Raw genomic sequence first — 20,164 nt, 5'->3', positions numbered from 1 at the left:
GGACATTAGAGATGAACCTTTTTGTTATTCTCCTCTTAAGGTGGTTTTTAAGGTATTGGTCATCTAAATTTGGAAAGACAATCCAAAGAAATTTAAATTGAAAAACACACTTAGCTCAATATTCACTGATTTTCTTCCCTGAAACACAGACTATTAAACACATTTAACTGTTGCTCATTGGGGGTGAATAGCTTTGAATTTGGCTCTAACCGGACAGAACATGCGCAGTGACGCGGCGAGCTGCCTTCAGTCAGTGGAGCAGCTGTCCAGGGTTTGGAATTCCAACATGGCAGAGGCTGTGGTCAGTCTTCCCCCCACTAACTTGGAATGGTTTCAAACCGCGAGAAGCCACGCTTGATCGCGGCGAGCCCCGCATTCCTCCCTGCGTTCCGCGGATCGATGGTCGCGTAAAGCCGTGACGCTGCGCTGTCACCTCACACAGGTGAGTCCCGCTCCGTCTAACAGTGATGCGAACAAATTCTATAGAAAGAGAAACTGAGCAGGAAGGCTGAGACACGGGAGGCGAGCATCACAAGGCTGCAGCGCTGTCCGTCTGCGGACGCGCATCTTGCGCGCTTTAAGCGCTATATAAAATGATTTGCTTTAAAACGCAATATCGTTGATGTTGGAGTTAATCCGACTTTGTGTGTGTGTCTTTTTTTAATTTATATATTTATTTTTTTAACGCGGCACAGTTTCAGGGCTACATCCCAAATAAATAACTTTCTTGCATCGGGAAGTTTTTGCATGTCAGGCTGAATAAAAGCGGCCAGTTGAGCTGCAGGCAGGAGGTTAATAGAAAGATGGGCTGTCATTGCGCTCTTAGTGGGACAACTGCTGGCAAGTAATCTATTTTAAACGTAAAGGGAGGAGGGGGGCTTCACGCTGCTTTAGCCTCTTCCTCTTAATGGGCGGCTGGAAGAATGTGTGTTTTATGTCATCTCCAGTCCCTCACATGCTTCCTATTCTATAGTTTCTACTCAGCGCAAGAAGTGACAGCCCCTGCAATCTATCCTCCGTCCACGGGAATGCTTTATTTTTTCCCCCCTGAAATCATTCTTTTTTTCTTTTCTTTTTTTTTTTTTAAACCTTACTCTTAATTATTAAGCACTAAGGAAAAGAACAACGGAGCCTTTTTTAAGTTGTGAAATCTGATAGCTGAAGGAAAAAAAAAGTGGCTGTATTGAGAAGCAACCTTTGGAATTCCACCTCGTGAAAATTCCGATTCTGCTGTTTTTCCCCCCCTCTCCTTTTGTTTTTAGGCTTGAAGACATGATCACTAGCAGCAGTATTTATGGTAGGCCTTTGTTCAATTTGCAATTATCTTCATTGATATAAATTTATATATATATTTTTTGTTTGTCATATTTTTGAAAAAAACATTTTCATTGCAGTATTTATATTGTCTTTTTGTGTGCATGGTTCATCCTAAGTTTCTTTAATGCAGCCTCAATATGATTAAAGATATAAGTGGATATTGATTAGACGAGTTATTGATTTCAGACAAATAGCATTAGTTATCTGCTTTTTAGTTGACAGAAGCACTTTACCTTTCTTTAAGTTCCACGTAACTTTTTAAGTCGCCATGCATGTGCTACTCTAAAAGAAAATGCATTCATAGGACCTTATACATTTTTATCTAAGAAGACAAAAATATTTTCATGTTTGTTTTTCTATTGTGCATTTTAGGCATAAATATATTGTTTGGCTTAGTTTCAGTTATTATTGTATAGCAGTTAAAATACCTATACTAATTTACTAACAATTTGAATCCTTAAAGTATTGAACTCTAACCTTTAAACTTGTAAATTAAAGTACAATCTTAATGTTAAAAATCCACAGTTAACGGGGAGAATTGTAACAGTTCATTTGGTTAATATGCAGAGAAGAAAGATGACAGTAATTAAATATGTCATTAAAGTCCCATGTTGGTTGATATTTAAATGTCAAATAGGGAAACACTTTTTTCAGTTCTCCTTCCAACATGAGTTGACACAAAATAAGATCTGCTCACATATATTGTGCTAAATGTCAGAAGTAGTTCTCATTCTTTGTTCCAGTGGTAATCATTTGTGACAAGCCAGTAAATTGACACATAGTCAGATGGTGTGTGTGCGTCTGTGATAGGCTTGGAGGTGGGGGGGTAACAAGTTGTGTAAATTCTCTCCCCCTGCAAACGTTCTGTCCTGAGTGAACCTGTTCTCCACCTACCAGTTACGAACAACTCACTTAATTGTGTTCTTGCAGTTCATTTGCATGTTTCGCTCTGAGAGGAAATTAAACATCGCCATCAGTGAGCTGAAGTGTGTTTCACTCCTCTTCAAAAAAAAAAAAAAAAAATGCATTCCAGCATCCGTAACTCATTAGTTTAAAAAAAAAATACATAACCACCACATTTATTATCTGTAAGTGTTTTTGTTGTAATTTGTTTTTTTGTAAAGTGGGTATAAAATGTGCTGCTTGTATTTTGATTGTTTTGTCATTTTTGTGTTTCCCAATGTATGTGTGATGTGTAGTTGTGTTAAATGATTTTTTTGGTAACTTAACTCAGTATACAGGATCTTAAACAGGATGAACATAATTTCTATGAGATGCAATATATTACCCTCTCTCACCCTGTATGCTGCAGATTTACTATTTTATTTTTTCATCACATGGATTAAATGACAAGATACAAAAATGGTAATGTGAGCATTTAAACTTTCCATTTACCCATTAGATCTTTATAAAATTTTTCCTGAAAAGAAAACCCTTTTATTAGATATATCTGCATGTTAGAATAAATCTGTTTTTTCTCCTACTTCTCAGTATTTGACCTCTAATAATTAAGAAATGCCTGAGCATGCGTTTCAGAGTTTAATGTCCTGAAGGGTTCCACGCCTGAGCTCCTGCAGAGCATTAGGTGATTCTAGCAGGTCCTTACTTAACCCCAGACACTTCGGATGTGCATAAAAAGAACGCTGGCAGCGCTGTTTATTTCTGTTAGGATAACATTTGCGATTACAATTCCAGCTTCAGCTTGACCTAAATATTAAAGAAAAAAATCGTCAACAAATACTGACCCGCCACAATTATTTTTTTTGTCACCCTTTTTGCTGTTAATTTTTTTTTGAAGTGACTGGTAATAGTAATATGGGAAATATATTTGTATTAGCTTTAGTTAAAGTTAAGGGAACTTTTGCTGAAAGAAATCAAATTGTTTATAGTGCAGTTATATTATCAGACTGTAAAAACATGTATAAATGCTAAATTAAATTCTTAAAGGTTTACTTTTTATCATATTACTTTATTTATTTATACACCAGAATTATTCCAGTAATCAATCTTTTGCCTATTATTTCTAAATGCACCAGAAGGCACAAAAAATATTCAGGAAAGTGCATCCCTAAGAAATCTTCAACTTTATAACGTCTTTACAAGCAATTTACCTTCTCTAAGTGTTCCGCCTATAATCTGAAGTGTGCAGCACCACACTTTCGTAAAAACGAAGAGAAACATGTATACAACAGACCTGACAGCTCAACAATGGCAAATAAAAGAACACTGCTTAGGTGTCTAGAGAAGCTTTGTAAATTGATGAAATGTTTATCTTTACACATTGATCTATCGAGCTGTGACAAAAAGAAATCCCTTGTAAGGGACTCACTATATTAAACCTGATCAGATCGGGGTTGTCAGCTTTATGGAAACATATTAAGCGGTGTCATTGCTGTTTTTTAATGATTAAAAAAAGAAGACTGTCCGCAGAAGTCAGACTTCGGCATAAAAAAGAGAAAAAAGAAAAACTCCAGTCTTTCCACGTTTCCCCTCCCTCCTCTCTCTTTGTCTATGTCTCCCCTTTTCTTGTTTCCCCATCTCTGTCGTTTCCCTCATGGCAGCCTGCTATGTTATCTTTGTGCGTTTTCTCTCTACACTGACAATTCTCGCAGTGATTTAAGTTGGACGGCGTTAGAAGGTGGAGGCAGCTGTCTGTTGCCATACTGAGGGACGTGTTTGCTCTACTGCAAAGATGAAGGACCATGGATCCTTGACATCCTCCCTTTTCCTTCCCCTCCTCCTCCTCCTACCATCTCATTTAGACACAGTGACTGTCTGCTCAGACTTGTTTTTTTTTCTTTCCTCTGAGTGACAGCATATGGCGTAGATGTTTTTTTTTTTAATTCATGGGCCTACATTTGACTGCTTGTAGCTACCAGCTTATCGTGCAATTCATTTCTCCTACTAGAAAGATGAAAAAAACACACAAATAAATTCTAATTGATTTTAAAGCAACAAATTTTGCAAGTTGAGGAGTAAATCACCAAGCAGAACTTTATGTAGGCCCAAAAAACAAAACAAAACATAAAGATCACTTTTATATTATTCCTAACTTGGCTCTTTTGCATGTTAAAAAAACTTTCCATTCTAATGTCTGCTAAATCCGAACACGTCATTCCTCTTATAAAATACTGATTAGGTGTTAAACTGAACCAAGCAGCATATCCAAATAACTGTTGTGTTTGCCAAAATGCATTAAACGCGTCTTTGTTTTTCCAAGTATTGATCTCTGAACTTCTCCTCAGTGAGGCATATTATTTAGAAATGAATATGACTTTTTTTATTTGAGTTATTTTATGATCCTTAGTATGGTCCTGTACTTGCCGTTCGCTAGTCGTTTTTTTTGCAAGTAAAAGGTGAAAATCTCTCTCCTTATTTTTTTATAGAGTTTTGTATAAATTTTTTATTCAGATGGGAATGAGGTTGCATGAGGTCATCATGCTGTGATAAATGTGTTTGAAAATATTACAATATCACAGTATAAACACAAAAATGACATGACATGATCCACTTTTATTTATCAAAAAAAGAAAACATAGCGATGTAAAGATTATATAGTGTTTATTATAGTTTTAATACTCTTGTCTGAACCACATGTTTACACTTTTCATATAAACGTCGTAAGTAAAATAGCGTCTAAAATTACCAAAAGTTTTTAAGTGCACCGATATTACGTGTTATATTTCCAAACAATAGGAGCTTCTCATCCATGTCAGCACCAGTATAAAGCAGCTGGTTATTTTGCAGGGAGTTTTGTGTGAATGCGGCCACATCAGGCAGGCATCAAGATGACTTATTGTTCAACAATTTTGTAGTTTTAGCACATTTTATTTGCAGTTTGCATAATTTGCATATTTAGTTTTTTGTAGAGAAACATAATGATTATATTATCACTAGGATTTCCAAGTTTGCCATACAGCAGCAGCATAAGCGCATTTTTTCTCTTGCCAGCTGACCTGCAGTGCACAGCAGAATGGGTGGGACACTCAGTGTTGCGTTTTGGGCATCTTATAAAAAATGACTTGATTGAATTTGTCTGCTATAAACATTTTAAACCTTTGTCTATATTGACCACAGAAACCTTCCCATGCCTAGTATGTCATATTATTTGAATTCAAAAACATCATGCTTACTTTACTTTTTTACCTTTTTGTTTCCTAAGCTAGTTCAAATGTGGTCAGTAATTCTTTGCTTTGTTTAAAAGAAATTAATTCACACATTGTATCCTATATTTTCTTAAACAAAACATCCTCAAAGAGTTCAGGGTTCCCTGAATAACTGATTATAACACCAACATTGCCAGTAAGTGTGTTATACAGGCAGGGCTTCTTAATTCAGGCCATTGGTTGGGGTATTATTTACTCAAAGTGCTGCATTTGTTACCTCCAACTCCTTATTCTTCCCCGCTTTCCAACACGGTGAAACAGGGGCTTTGTTTCATCTCCCTCACAAGAGGTGTCTGCACTCATAAGAAGACGAGGCAGCTCAGAGCCTGTTGGGGATTGGCTAGAATAGACAATCCCCAGGTGCACCAAACTAGGTTTAGCACTAAGGCTTTTAATCTGGACTTGTTGGAGATTCATGTGCATTCATAGATTCGCCTCTGTAATTATCATACCCCCTGTGGCAGCCAAAGAGACGTTTGTCTAAATCACTGATGTCCTCATTACACTATTTACATTTTAATTAGTGATGCAAAGTCCTGTTTTGTTGTTTGTTTTTAGTCAAGCGTCCAAAAGTCTTTATTTAGCTTAGAAGTGGCATTTAAATGTATATCAAACTCATAATTAGAACTGATCATTTTAGGAATTTCTTAATTTGCAAAAGTAGCCCTTTTGACATTTAAACTGTTTTATAATCTGCGATTCTACTTTCTAGCATACTGAATCATTCTTATGTTGTTGCATGTGCATGGCCTTAATGCAGGGCTTTCGACAGCACTGGATGTCAGCATGAGCATGTTTTTTTCCTTCATAAAAATAAATACTTGTCCGAATCCATTCCTAAACCTATGATTTGCTTCCTTAAACAGATACATGCTTTTATTCTCAGGGTCTGAGGACCTAACACTCAGAGAGTATGATTAACAAATTCTACAATTTAGCGACTTTTGAAAATAGCTCCCACTTTGGGCTCTCATTGTCTGCCTGAGTACTGTTGCTTATCTCTGAATAACCTTGTTGAGGAGAGGCCACTGTTTCTGTCCTTCTTTCAAGGTGCTTCTCGCTTTTTTGTAAAAACTGCTGGGCAGATTCACATTATGAAAAAAAAAATGACAAGCCTTTCATAGGAGGACTGGCGAAAAAGATGATTTATTTCTTTTGAATAATCTTGTAACCAAATACTACATGTTATAGAGAGAAAAAGTGAAAAGTTTCATCATTCTATATGTAAAAGTTATTACAGAAAACTTAGAACGCAAAATTTCTAACCTAAACTGGGAGCTTTAATTTATCTTGGGTTTAAACAGAAGGGTAACATTATTTATATGTAAGAAAGTAACACTATTACATTAATCCCGTTTGCCAAAACCAGTTTTATTTTTTTGCTGTCTGTCTGTTAGCTTGTTGATTATATTTTTAAAACAGAGTCACCTAAATAAGGTTTGTAATTTTTTTTCTTTTAACACTCTGACTGCCTGAATGACCAAAATTTGCTCCCAATAGGCTCTATGCACAGCTCCACTACTTCCTGAATTTAATGCAGCTCCTTTGTTTCCTGTCTTTCATGATTGGATGCACTGATTAATCCAGGTGTGTATGACCTAAGTAACTGGCCAGACACACCTGGATTAATCAGTTCGTCCAGTAATGAAAGACAGGAAACAAAGGAGCTGCATTAAATTCAGGAAGTAGTGGAGCTGTGCATAGAGCCCACTGCCAAATCTCTCTGCTTTGTGATAAGGAAAAATAAGCACAGTGGCCTTCGTTAAGCCAGCTGACCTGCAGTGTACAGCAACAGGTATGAGGTTGCTGGAGGGGAAACTATTGGAGCTAAGCTTGTAAAACGGTATGAAAGAATCATACCATCCCCATTGTTTTGAGCATACCAGATCTTTTGTGTAGATTGGAAATGAATCAAATCAAAATAGCTCCTTTAAAATATGAAGACAATTAACAGAATGGGTTTCTGACATTTTCAACATCCTGACAGGGGCTATAACTCACTTTGAGTATACTATTTGCACATAAAACCAAATCACTTTGCAGTTCTAGAAGCAGTTTAATTACACTTTTATAATTCATGTATTAAAATACATGCTTGGATTAACTTTGAAATCAACATTCAACAGCATGCTTTTGAATACAGAAGCTCATCCTTTGAGTCTTTCTTGTTCTCCCTTTTTTAGGCCCCTCCGTTGCTAATTGTCTCAAATATCAATTTTGGACAATTAGCTGAAACGATGATCACATGAGATATGAGTGATCAGTGTTTTTCGCAAAGTTCGTAGTGATTCATTCATCCTCTGTGGTGTTGGGTGGTTGACAGGTTGGCCCCATGCCAGGCGTGAGCAGAGGGAGCCTGGAGTGCCAGCGACGAGAGGGGACGGGTTGGGGTTTGCCTGATGGTGTAGAGAGGAGGGGGACGAGGATGCCTGGAGGGAAGGGAAGCAAGGAGAGAGGGATTTGTGCATGTATGTAGGTGTGTGTGTTTGTGTGTGCCGTCATGGAGGTCTAAGGTGACAGGCTATGGCGAGGCAGCTGGTGTCTACAGTGGCATGGTGACATGACCACACCAGTCTGTGCTGAAGAAAGGCATGGAGCTTATACATTTATGGAAAAAAAAGGAGAGAAACGTTTGTTGCTTTTTGTTCGTATAAAATCCACGCATTAATTAGTTTTAGAAATTAATAGGTACCAGTTAGAATTTCTCTTTCAGTAAAACTTTGACATGTTTTTACAAATATTATATTTCTCTTCTATATTTAAAAGGTGATATAGTTTTTTGTTTTTTTTCAGCCATTCTGATATGATCTCACAAAATGTTTACCGTAACATAAACGTCACTATGTAAGGCAGGAGTTGCAGTAGAGCATGGTTTTATTATTAAAATAAAACGCAAAAGTAATTTATATTCATTACTGTCTTCAATGTCATATATTACCAACCAGCACTGTTAATATAGCTAGCACTACCAAACCACTGGTCTATTTATTCCCTATATCTCGCTACGTTTTTGTTGTCCCTATCCTTAGTGCTATTGCTGTGGTTACATCATCACAAATGACCTGCAGTGAAGAGTAAATAAACTGGAATTTATTTTAAAGACTATTGCTTTGTTCATAACATTTTTCAGCTGCAAAAAAAGCACCTGCTGCTTCATTTTTGATGCTTGTACACATTAAGGTCAGATGCGCCTCAAGAGTATCTTTGATGCCCCTATGGCATCCATTAAAGTGTGTCCAGATGCGTCTGATTCTTCTGCTGCTCCTGTGTTCAATGGCAGAAAGCGGCTTTGCTATATTTGCTGTTATAAGTGGGTAAAAATTAGTTTGAATATATTTGTATGCAAGAAAGTCCACCTTAAAACATCGACTGTGCAGTCAGTTCCTCAAGATTTTGATCCTGCCTTAAAATATTATTTCGCTGTTGGGATCATGCAGACCCCCACATAGCAATATGCGCAGTCACTGGGAAACCTCAGTGGCACCTGTCTCAGCCCGGGTCGCCTATTGCGGGTTTTCCAGTACTGTTCAGGGCGACTTGAAGTAGATGTTAACGTTTTTTAGGTATGTGCTACAAACTGCAAACACCAGAATAATAAAAGCAAATATGGTTTCCACATTTCAAATTAATTTAGGCATTAATAAAATATTTCAGAGGAATGATCATAGCGCTCTGCATCAACAGTGTAGCTTCTCTGATTGGTTGATGTGGCGCATCGGGAAAGAAAAAAATTTTTCCTGCTCCAGAATCTGCTGCGTGTGAAGAGCATCACGCACGTCTGATGCTCAGAAGCTTATGAGGCTCTGCTTCAGATGCGTCAAGATGCACTGCTCCCGCTGCTCGAATAGTGCTGCTGGACCTTTTGATGCGCCCTGATGCATGTCAACCGTTGACTGCATGTAAAGAGGCTGCTTTTGCTGCCCCAGGCGCGTTAGTTGTGAATGTAGCATAAGGCTGTTCTGCTATAACTTTTTAATTTCCGCTATAATACTGATATTGCAGCTTTAAGTGGTAACAGATTCTGAAACTCAGCTGAAACATTATTAGCACAAGGTTTGATCGAGCGATATTACCCAAACAGAGAACAAGCAGTTAACAACATAAGGTATGAGAACAACTGAGTCATGTATTACTAACCAGTGGGTTACAAAAGCTTCAAACAGAAATGGAAAGAAGCAAATAAATTATGTCAACTTGTTTTTACCTGAGATTTTAGGTCCAGGCCTATATACTTTGATACTAATATTTCCATTACCAGTAATGGATCAGGGATGTTTTCTAAACACTTCAGGTGTCAAAGTTGTCAAAGTCTGCCAGCGTCTCTAAATCTAGATTAAAAAGGATAACAATTTGTTATCCTTTCCTCAATTTTCCTGTTGTCTTCTTAAAGTCTTGCTCTATCTCACACCCTGAATAAACCTGATAGTGCTCAGAAACCTAAAGGACAGTGCTTACATTGATCATTTGTGTAAACAGATTGGATTAAGATTAAATTTTTTAGATTTCAACCGGTACAGCACATCTCCATATGCTGTAGTTTTGAGTGTATTTGAATAATGTCATATTAAGTTAATTCAAATCAGAAAAGAAATGGGGCAAAAGATGAGAAATGAACAGTTATCACTGGGCATCATGATAATTTGTTATCAGAAGATTGCCTCAAAGTGTTGTGTTGGCTTATCATAGCTGTTGTAAGGCGATGGGAAGCTAAGATGGAAATATTAAACTGAAGTTTATGCTGAAAAGAGTTAAACATAGTTTAAACTCCTCCTATCTTAAAATAAACCCATTTGTCCTGTTGACCGGCCCTGCTTGTTGTTTTCTCCTAATGTTCTCTTTATTCAGAGGAAAATGTACAGTAAAACATCATTCTTGGCACTATTAGCTCTTCTCTTATGGTTCAAACCAGCAGTTCTATAAAGTGAAGTATAAAAGTAGACTCATTTACTTGGAGGGTTATATTTGTGCAGCCCAAACCCTGACTGCATCGCCTCTCCACATCTTTAAATGGATCCCATGAGTTTTCAGCTCTGTTGTTTCCATTATTCATTTCAAAATTTCCACGTTGCACGAAGAGGCTAGAGGGTTGAAAAATAATTTTTCTGTCTGGAAAAAAAAGAAAAAAATTGATGTAAAGCAAAGTCACTGGTTTATGCAAAGTGTGCTGTGCCTTGGGAGAATGTGAGCTGTTGCGCCGTAGGAGGAGGGAGCGCTGCTCGAAAAAAAGGGGATGGACTGTGTGCATGTGTGTCTGCATGCTGCTGTCAGTCTGTCAGTTAGGCCTAATGCGGCTCCCTAGAGGTACCTGGGGGAGACCCATCTAGCACCCAGTAAGCTCTCGCTGGCGGGCGAGTGGTGACAACGGGTTCCCAGTGAGAGGGGAAGTGTCATAGCATGTATGTAAACTAGTGACAGATGACTGAAGACATGTGGCCTGTAGACACTGGGCCTGAAAGTAAAACAGTTTCTCCTCTTCGGCGTTCTTTTCCATCCTCCCACTTGAGACTTCAGCGAGTGGGCATCTGGCTTCAACAACGGTACATGTACAGTGACAAGACAAAGACGGGAATAAAAAAAGGATGCAAATCATTTGGCATCAAAAGACATATGCTGTGTGCAAAAGGTTTGGCTCGCCTTTGAAAGACTGCATAAGAAGGAGTGAGGAGTTTTTGGTGTGCTGTGCTTCAGGCAGCTTTTCTAGGCCACAGGTCATGTAGGTCAGTGTTACACTCCCTGCAGCCTCACTTCAACCCTCGGTCTGTAAATAGAACATGCAACGTCACCCAGCCAGGAGGGAGGTAGATTCCAGACTTCAGCGGCCACAGGCTACACATGTGGAATCTGCCTGTGTAGTTGACCCCGAGTGTTTGAAACTCAGAGTGCTCCCAGTAGGGTATTGTTTCTTCATGCATACCCAAATGAACAAGGCTGCATGAATTGCCTTGTACAAAGTGGACCAGTATCCTTTCTGTTTGCTGTTCACAATTCATCAAGGGAGCTTTCACTACCCAGAGGCGGATATATTTAACAGTTTATTTAACAGCAAGCACCTAACTCTTAACAAAGGCAAAAACCTAACAAATAAACAGAAGAGTAAATGCTTTTTTTTGCCTCATTTCTGCCAGTAGGCCGTTTGCCCACTTTCATTTGTAAGCATTCAGTGTTTCACAGGGAAAGCTGCCAAATGCAAGACAGACACAAGAAGGTTGCAGTGAGGAACATATTTGAGCCATGCAAAGAGACATCATGAAGCATTAGGAATTTGACGATGCATGTTGCTGATGAGATGATACATGAATTTTCTGAAACTAGAAATCTCTTCTGCTTTTGGCTGTCTGGCTGAGTTAATTAATAACCGTGCTTAGAGAAGTTTGTTCCTTGTTAGGAATTAAACTTGATCTGGTTAATTAAACTTGATCTGGTTTTATTCAGCTTTTTGATTTTTAACACTGTGGCATTTTGAAAATTATAAATACTCTTTAAAATAATCAGTGGAAAAAAAAGAAAAAAAAAACTTTAACAGCATTCCAAAATCAAATATTTCTAATTGTTAATTTGATTGTTTCTGTTGGTGATTTGATGATTCCTCTTTGGTGATGAACTCCAAGTATATGAGACTGGAAGGTCCACTAACCATTACCCTAATCTCCACCTCCTGCCAATTTCTGTTACATTCAAGTTGGCATCACTGCTCTACAAATACAAAAATGTTTCTTCCGGTCAGAAAAAAGACAAGTTGGTCAAGTAAAAACCATTGGTCTAAAACTACCACGAATATTGATAATATTGGGTTTAAATGTCATCAAAGAATGGTTCAGTTTATTTTAACTTGTTCATATAATGCATATTCTTTTTATGTTTGTCTGATTCTAAGATGGTTTTAGTTAGTGCTGCAGCTAAATATAATAATCTAATTTATTGATTTTTTTTGTTCCATTAACAAAGTAGTAATAGATAGCAGTTATCACATAATGGTGATTATTTATCACTTTATTATTTATAGAATCTAGAAGCTAAAACTATGGTTGTTGGGAAGTTTGTTTGGGAGTATATTTACAGACAGAGAAGTTCCTGCTTTAAGTGTTTTTTTTTTCAGATAACAAATATTTTATTATTAAATTCAATTTAGAAATACTTTATTAATCCGAAAGGGAAAATAAATTTCATTATTGATTGAATAATACATTTGCCATGATTTATCTAATTGCTTCAGCCTTGGTTTAAATGCTCGATATGGGTATTATTTTCACAAATAGAAAAAAAATATCACATTCAGATCAGACAAAATTTAAAAGGCTTCATATAATAGTTAGGATTATAAAGTTCAGATTGGATCAGGCTAAGTTTATTAGTTTTTGAACTATAGCACATCATATCTAAACTGGCATAAGCCTGATAGATACATGTAGTTCATTTTTAATTCTGAACAGTAACCATCTGAAGAAAGTGTTTGCAAAAAGGAGGGACATTTAGTTCAATTCCTTGAGCTGATAAATCAAGAGGCACCTGTTTCCCATGTACAGTAGCGGTGGTGTGACATTTTACATTCCTGATTTGTTTCATAACCAGCAAAGTTAACTGATAAATCTGGACATATGAATATGCAAACATCTTTCCAGTCAACAAAGGCGTCCTTTTGCACGTTTTAAAAAAAGAAATAGATCGTATTCCAGATAAAACCAACGCAGCTATATTTGTTTTGCTTTAGGGTTACGCTTCTGGTTGACGTCATACCCGTCACTGCAGTTCATCCGCCCAAATCATTTTTGTATAGAGAGCTAAGAAATCTGTTGTCTTCTGGAAAGATGTATTATTGGGAGTTTGTGATTTCACAATCAAGGTAACATCATATCTCTGTAGGCATGAAAAACACGTTGCAATTAGTAGCATCAAAGCATGTCATTCTTTTGGCAACAATAGTAACTACCTGTTACGATACAATGAGACCTCTTCATTATATTTTGGTGATCATGTGTTTTTTGCCTCATTGATAATGTTTCCATGATAGTTTAGTCATTTCCTTTTTAATGCTGGAAAAAATTGTGGGTTCATAAAGAAAATCTAAGATTATCTAAAGCATTAGCAGATGAGAGCCTCTGGAAATTGGTTTTGGAAAATTTGAAACAGATATTGAATTGTTGTTTACATCTAAACCCTCGTCAAAAGCACAATGCAAATATAACTTCAAATTATGTTTATCTGAAATCTAAAGTATTAGACAAATATTGTATGCCAAGATTTAAGTGTACATCTCTTTTTTTTTCTTACGTACACAACCGGAAGCTTTTCTCGAAATATTTGCAAGTGTTTACCATAACAGGACGATCACTAAAGGGAATTAAATTCCCAGAAGAGTGACCCAGAAGCGGCCAGTTGATAGAGATCTGTATTTCGAACCAACGGCTCGGCTTTCTATCCAGGGAAGTAAAATCAATCAGCACTGATGAGTTCATGCTCCGACAAATATATGCGTGCCAAACTGTTTATTGTGACTTCCAATAGTGCTATTGTGCTATTCTTTCGTCCACGTGGTGCAAGGAACCAATTTGCATTTAAGCAATGGGTGACCCTTGGTTGTGTATATTGATGACTGGGATTTGTTTCTTAATAGAATTGTGTCTAATTAATTAGCTTTTAATTGGTTTAATTCTGAACATGCAAATGTAGCACATTGTTGAAGCGCCATGTTTTTAAACCACATAAAGAACTGCACAATGAAAAGGAGCCAATCCGACCTTGTGCTTGTGATTTATTTTGTGCCAGTCTTTGTGTCTTACCTGAGAAACTGATGGATATTACAAAAAATCTGCATTGAACAAAGAAAATGGCAACGTATTTGAAATGTCCTCCTCTTGATTTCTGTTAATTATCTCATTTATTTTTCACAATTGCTTTGTGACTCAAATTGACCCTTTTTCTTTCCTTCATTTCATAATCTATTAAGGAATGCTGTGGAATAATTTTCTTTGCACATCTCTCATTTCTGCCAAAGCTCTGAATTCTCTGAAGACAATCGTCTCTTATTTGGCTGCCTCACAGGGATTTACAGCTTTTTTTTCTGCTCTTGATACAAATAATTTTGAAACCAATTTGTTTCAGCTTCCCCATACCTATGGATTGATTTGTCAAAACTAGTGCTGTCAATCGATTAAATTTTTTAATCGCGATTAATCGCATCAATGCCTGAGTTAACTCGCGATTAATCGCATTTTAATCGCACATTTTTTTCCTGATTGAAAATCATTTAAATACTCTCGATGACATACAAAAAAATACATACAGGCTAGGTTTGTGCCAATGTTCTTTTTTAAAAATGAAAACAGGTCACAGATACTGATTTATGCCATAGAAACATATGGCAGGAAGATGGGGAGGCATGTAGCAAAAAATAACAAATATGTAGCCAAAAAAAGGCCCTGAAAACAGGCTGATGTAAAAGACAGTCTTTACAGTTAATACAGTCTTTTGAACAAAGACAAGCATTTTACCCTACTGCTATAAAATTTAGTAGAGTTAACATTAGATGTTAATTAACCAAGGTAATAATGAACAATTTTCAATCAATACATCAAAATCAATAGACCGACATCACTAGATGGAGTCTTTGCTCTAGAAAGTTACTTTTCAGCCTCTTAACAAAAATGAGAACACACACACAAGCAAACGCCCACCCACCCACCCCCACACACACACACACACACACACACACACACACACACACACACACACCCGATACCGACCTGTTGCGTACACTGACAGCAAGCGTGCCGTAGCAGATTCCGTTTCACCTCAGTAATCTGTTTTCTCAGCGTATTTCAGGTTGCTACTAGTTACCAGACACTCAACTTGTTTGTTGGTGGTGGGGCGTAAAGAAAAGGCACTAGCGTCACCCAGTGTATGAGCGTCTTTTTCCCTTGAGGAGGTCCGCTCTCGAAGCCTATGAGAAATGCATAGACTGGGGGAAAATAGCCCCGCCTTCCTGCAGGCTGCAGCGGGATGCACTTGGAAAATTGTACCATAAAACCACATAGCGTTAATCTCACGTTAAAAAAATTATCGCCGTTAAAATGGCCTCGCGTTAACGCGTTAATAACGCGATAATTTTGACAGCACTAGTCAAAACACAAAGTTTAATTAGTAATTGATGAAAAAAATTGATAAAACACATTTTGAGAGTGTTGGCCTAGTGGTTATTGCAGTGCGCTTGTGCTCTGAGAAGGTTGCAAGTACTCGGTTCGATCTCCAGAGCCGACACTCTGTAAAAGTCTGGTCAATTTTAAAATACAAACTTTTGAAAGTACTTTAAATATAAAATTATTACATACTTTTCAATAAATGGTAAATGCTTATTTTTTATGCTAAAGAGTAATTTCATTTGAATGTGCTTTACTGAAAACATCCATGTTTGTCAAAGAACACTACTGCCACCCACCGGTTTGTGACGTCACGGTGCGGTATTGGCTGTTGAGCAAGCCCCAGTGCTCTATCTGGTGTTTGTCACAACGCGCTATTATCCATGATGGGGACGACCAGTGCACTATGCGAAGCAGAGAGTAACGGATTAATGATGTGCTTTTCCTCTTACTGAAAGTTGGATGGCAAATCCTTCCTCTTCAAGTTGGCAATCCAACGACCAGCACCGCAGTAACCCGTCTGTGGTGTATCATGAATTGGAAGGGTGAAATAACTATTTTTTTTCCCACTTTTACGAATTTCAATGATGAAGTCCTCTCGAAATCTTAAATATTTGTTGTTGATTGCAGGCGTTTATATTAGTTCCCATTGACTTTGCTTGTAAAGCGGGGAGAATGGCGCTAGGCTTACCTCACCGTGACATCACTGCCGGAAGGTGTGAGGAGTGAGGTGTTACTATATTTGGCCAAAAATGGCCACTCCCGGACTCAGTGATCACTACGAAAAATATTGTTTTAATTTTCTTCTTTTGATTAAGACTAAATTCATTAAATCGCCTCAAATGTATTTGTTTTAGGTATAGATAATGATCCATTGGTTATTCCTTGCTGACCGGACTTTTCCTTTAAAACAACGATGGGCTCCTGATAAAATTAAATCAGAATACCCCCTGAATCATCAAGTCTTTAAAATGAAATGTTTAGAAGAAATAAGTCAATTTTCTCCTGTCTTTTAGTTGGTTCAGTCTTACTTCTCTTGTTGGTCATGTCGGCTTTCGGGTGCCTCTTTATCATAACGTATTTTCCTTGTTCAGGAGGGATTTACGCAGAGGAAACTTAAAGTATCTGATTCTGTGTGCCTTCTTAATTGTTGCAACAGTGTTTCATCTGTCTCACTGACCTCAAATCACAGTACAACACTATGCACAATAGTACGGTATGTCTCTAAGGTGAAATTACGCTTAGCCTCCACGAGTGACAGCACTGTGTTTCTGCTTCTGAGGACATACAAACACACTAAAGGTTTAAAACACTGATGATTTACTCTGCTTCCATTGCAATAAAACTTCAAGGTTTGCTTATAAACAGTAATGTAGAGACTGTTTTCAAGGTTAAACCTGGTCAACTTAAAATACAGTAGGTGTAGATGCATTGAGACTTGCAAGGGGAAATGTATTCCAGATGAATCAAAACACAAAAATCTACTGAGTGATTTGATCAAGTCTTTTATCTACTGCTGTACATCATGTGAAACTGTTAAATGGGACTTTAATAAAATGTACAACTGGACCAGAGGTAGACATTCAGGATCTTAGGTATACTCACATAAACCAAATAAACAGTCTGTTTTGCTTTAATTAGATACAATTAATTAGCTAGAAGGGTTTTGTAATATGAGGAAAATATACAGTGGGTAAAATAAATGAATATGTAAATTAATAAAGTTGTTTCCCATAACATATTTGCTAATGCAGAATCTTAATACAAAATCTTCAGATACATATTACCTACCCTAATGTATATAAAATCTTTGTGTAAAATAGACAAATAGAGAAGTTTGAAGTAATCCAAGTGACAAACTAATTTCCAGCTCGGATGCTGAGCTGTTACCCTTTTGCTAAACCAACTGAAACATGTGCGCAAAGCATTCAATGCATGGTGTACCTTTATTGCTGATAATTTTTTTGTATATTTGCACTACAACATAAATTGATGTAGGAAGGCTCTTTGTCTGTCTGTCACTTCATTGTATGGTCTACAGTAGCATTTGAATAGAATTGCTGGGTTTGCAGTTCATGTATTTTGATCAATAACGAGTCTATCTAATATGCTTTTATTTAACCAGTGGCGTCACGCAAACTCCAAGTGTCTTTAGTAAAGCTGTTAACACATGCATCTGATACAAATTCCAGCAGAAAACCTCAAACCTTTTGTAGTCTGGCTGCATCGGTCAGGTGAAATTAAGAGAGGTGGACACAACATTATTCAGGCAGCGGAAAACCTGGGCTCCACAAGGAGTTTTAAAGGGGAATACATATTGGGAGCGTCCTTTTGACCCTATCTTATAAGAAACCAATCTCCAGGAAGTATTTTTTTGTTGCCATTTTGATTACAAAAAAATATTGTTGTTCACATATACAGTGAATAAGAAACAATACACCAGTAGAAGAATTATAAGCAGCTAAGAAGTGGAACAGGTAAAAACCAGAATGTAGTGAGATTTGTCTTCATTCCAACAGGTTTGAAAAACAATCTCTTCCTTGAGAGTCTAACTTCTGATGTGCAATTAGACTGCTGGTATTGCCAAGCTTGCAAGGAGGGACTGAACTGCTTTAGATGTTTATCTTAGTCCTGGACAGCATGTTCCATAAATGTGTGAAGAATACGGAATTTGATGCAACACCATAACACTGTAGAGTTGACAGCAAACAAGTACATTTGAAAGTTGGTTAGAAGTTCTGGATCTTCTGTCTATTATGGGTCTTTCCTGTATTGTAGACTTTGATCCTGTACTTCGTGTCCCTGATAGCATTGTATTAGTAATTTTTTTGTACACTTAAAGTTTGTTTGTCAATCTTGCTATGATATAAATAACAAATAACATACAGGGGTTGACCACTTGCCCTTTGGGCAAGTGACTTTCACATTTCATTTGCCCAGAAATAATTTTTACTTGCCCAGTGTAATGTTTGATAAATATAGTTCCTAATATTCGTTTTTGTATATATATATATATATATCAATGAAACATGTTTGTTTTTTAAATGTTTTTTGTAATTCATTATTTTTTAAGTTTACAGGTTCCTGGTGTGTATATGCATGGGTCAGATAGTGAACTCAAGCATACATTACTGTGTTAACATGCTTTTCAATCCTTCTTGCACATTCTTTTCAAATCAAACTTTGCTTTAAACTGTTGTGTGCTTGGAAAAATATAAATTGTAATGTTAAAAAAAAAAAAAAAAAAAAAACTTGACAGGTTAAAAACTTAAGATAAATCACAAGACAGAAGTCAGTGTCTCAAATTAATAACTTTAGTTTAATTTTAGTCACGGTATGTTTATACAAGATAATACTATTAATATAATGTGACTTTTCTAGACAATCATTATACATAGTTATTTTATACAGGGTTTCCACAATCCTTACTTTTAATTGACTCAGGATTAGTTTTCCCTGACAAGATAAATGCAGCAACAAGACAATAATAATAACATCACAGGTCACCAATTTAACATGTTTACCTCTTTGTAAGCACTATCATTATAGTCCAGCAAATGCTGCAAATTTTAATAGATAATTTTTCTATAGTAGTTACAACCTCCAATGTTTATAGTTTAGTAGTAAATGGCCTGTCAGTTCTAGGTAATTCAATGCTCTCTTAATTTTTCATTTATTTCAGTTTAGATGTATATAAAAATGTATTACCGGTAGATCATGGACTCCAGATTTCAAGTGACTTATTTAACAAATAATATTTTAGTCTTTGCCAAAAACACAACCAGTAAGGTGCACTTATGTAAGTATACAGTGTAATACTGTAGTGTGTTATCATTCCAAATGTGCAAAAATATTATGTGTATTCACATAACATCTAAAGCAGTCAGGATATTTAATCTAACAATAAGCATCACATTGTTTAAGAGATTTTTTTATACATCTTGAATGTAATATTAACACACTTTAAGAAATTGATTAAGACATTTTTTTAGTGCAAGCTTTTCCCACATTCAAAGGAACTTTAGATTTGATCTTAAAATCAAACCTCTTCATAAAAGTGAAGATGACTTTTTTAGCTTCTTGGTGCTGTGGTCTCCATGCCAGCTTAGCTGTTTGAAGGCATTGTTTGCCAGTGGGTGAACCAATCTCCTCGACAGCTCTTTTCCTGTAAAAGTTCCCCTTTATGGCTTCACTACTTCACTTCAGTAACTTTATTACAGTATAGCTGAGAGATTTCTATTTCATATTGACCTAAGATTGCTCCAGTTGTCTCATTTCACCTTTTGTCTGGCCTGTGTTGCAAAAGTGACCTTCTTTGAGGCTTTGCAGCTGAAACTACAGAAGGCTTCACAATTTTTCTGATAGCGGTTACAGATAAACATCCTATTGTTGCCTACTTTGGTATATACAATAAGGGTTAAGCTTCAAAATATATTCAGTTTAATGGATCTGTGGTAAAAACAACAAATATCCTCGATATATGCGTTAGTGCAAAGGAAATAGAATAAACTATTAAAGTCTCTCATGGAATAGCAAGGAATTAGTACA

At 36.7% G+C, this 20,164-nt stretch overlaps 1 protein-coding gene across 2 annotated transcripts in view; it reads left to right on the top strand.

Annotated features, from left to right (window-relative positions):
* The first annotated feature begins 254 nt into the window (after positions 1–254).
* Positions 255–20,164, top strand: part of fign (fidgetin) — a 41,108-nt gene continuing 21,198 nt past the window's right edge. Inside the window, exons 1-2 of one of the 2 annotated variants that reach the window (XM_038289781.1) lie at positions 255–442; positions 1,263–1,297. In XM_038289781.1, the coding sequence (XP_038145709.1) occupies positions 1,273–1,297 (25 nt within the window). In that variant the 5' untranslated portion in view covers positions 255–442; positions 1,263–1,272. The remainder of the gene's footprint in view (positions 443–1,262; positions 1,298–20,164) is intronic. The other variant, XM_038289782.1, reaches the window with a different exon arrangement.

The sequence above is a fragment of the Cyprinodon tularosa genome, unplaced genomic scaffold (assembly GCF_016077235.1).
Source record: "Cyprinodon tularosa strain WSP-4 unplaced genomic scaffold, ASM1607723v1 ctg271, whole genome shotgun sequence".
In the NCBI taxonomy this organism is placed as follows: Eukaryota; Metazoa; Chordata; class Actinopteri; order Cyprinodontiformes; family Cyprinodontidae; genus Cyprinodon; species Cyprinodon tularosa.
Note: the sequence above shows the minus strand (reverse complement) of the source record. Positions and strands in the feature narration are given on the sequence as shown.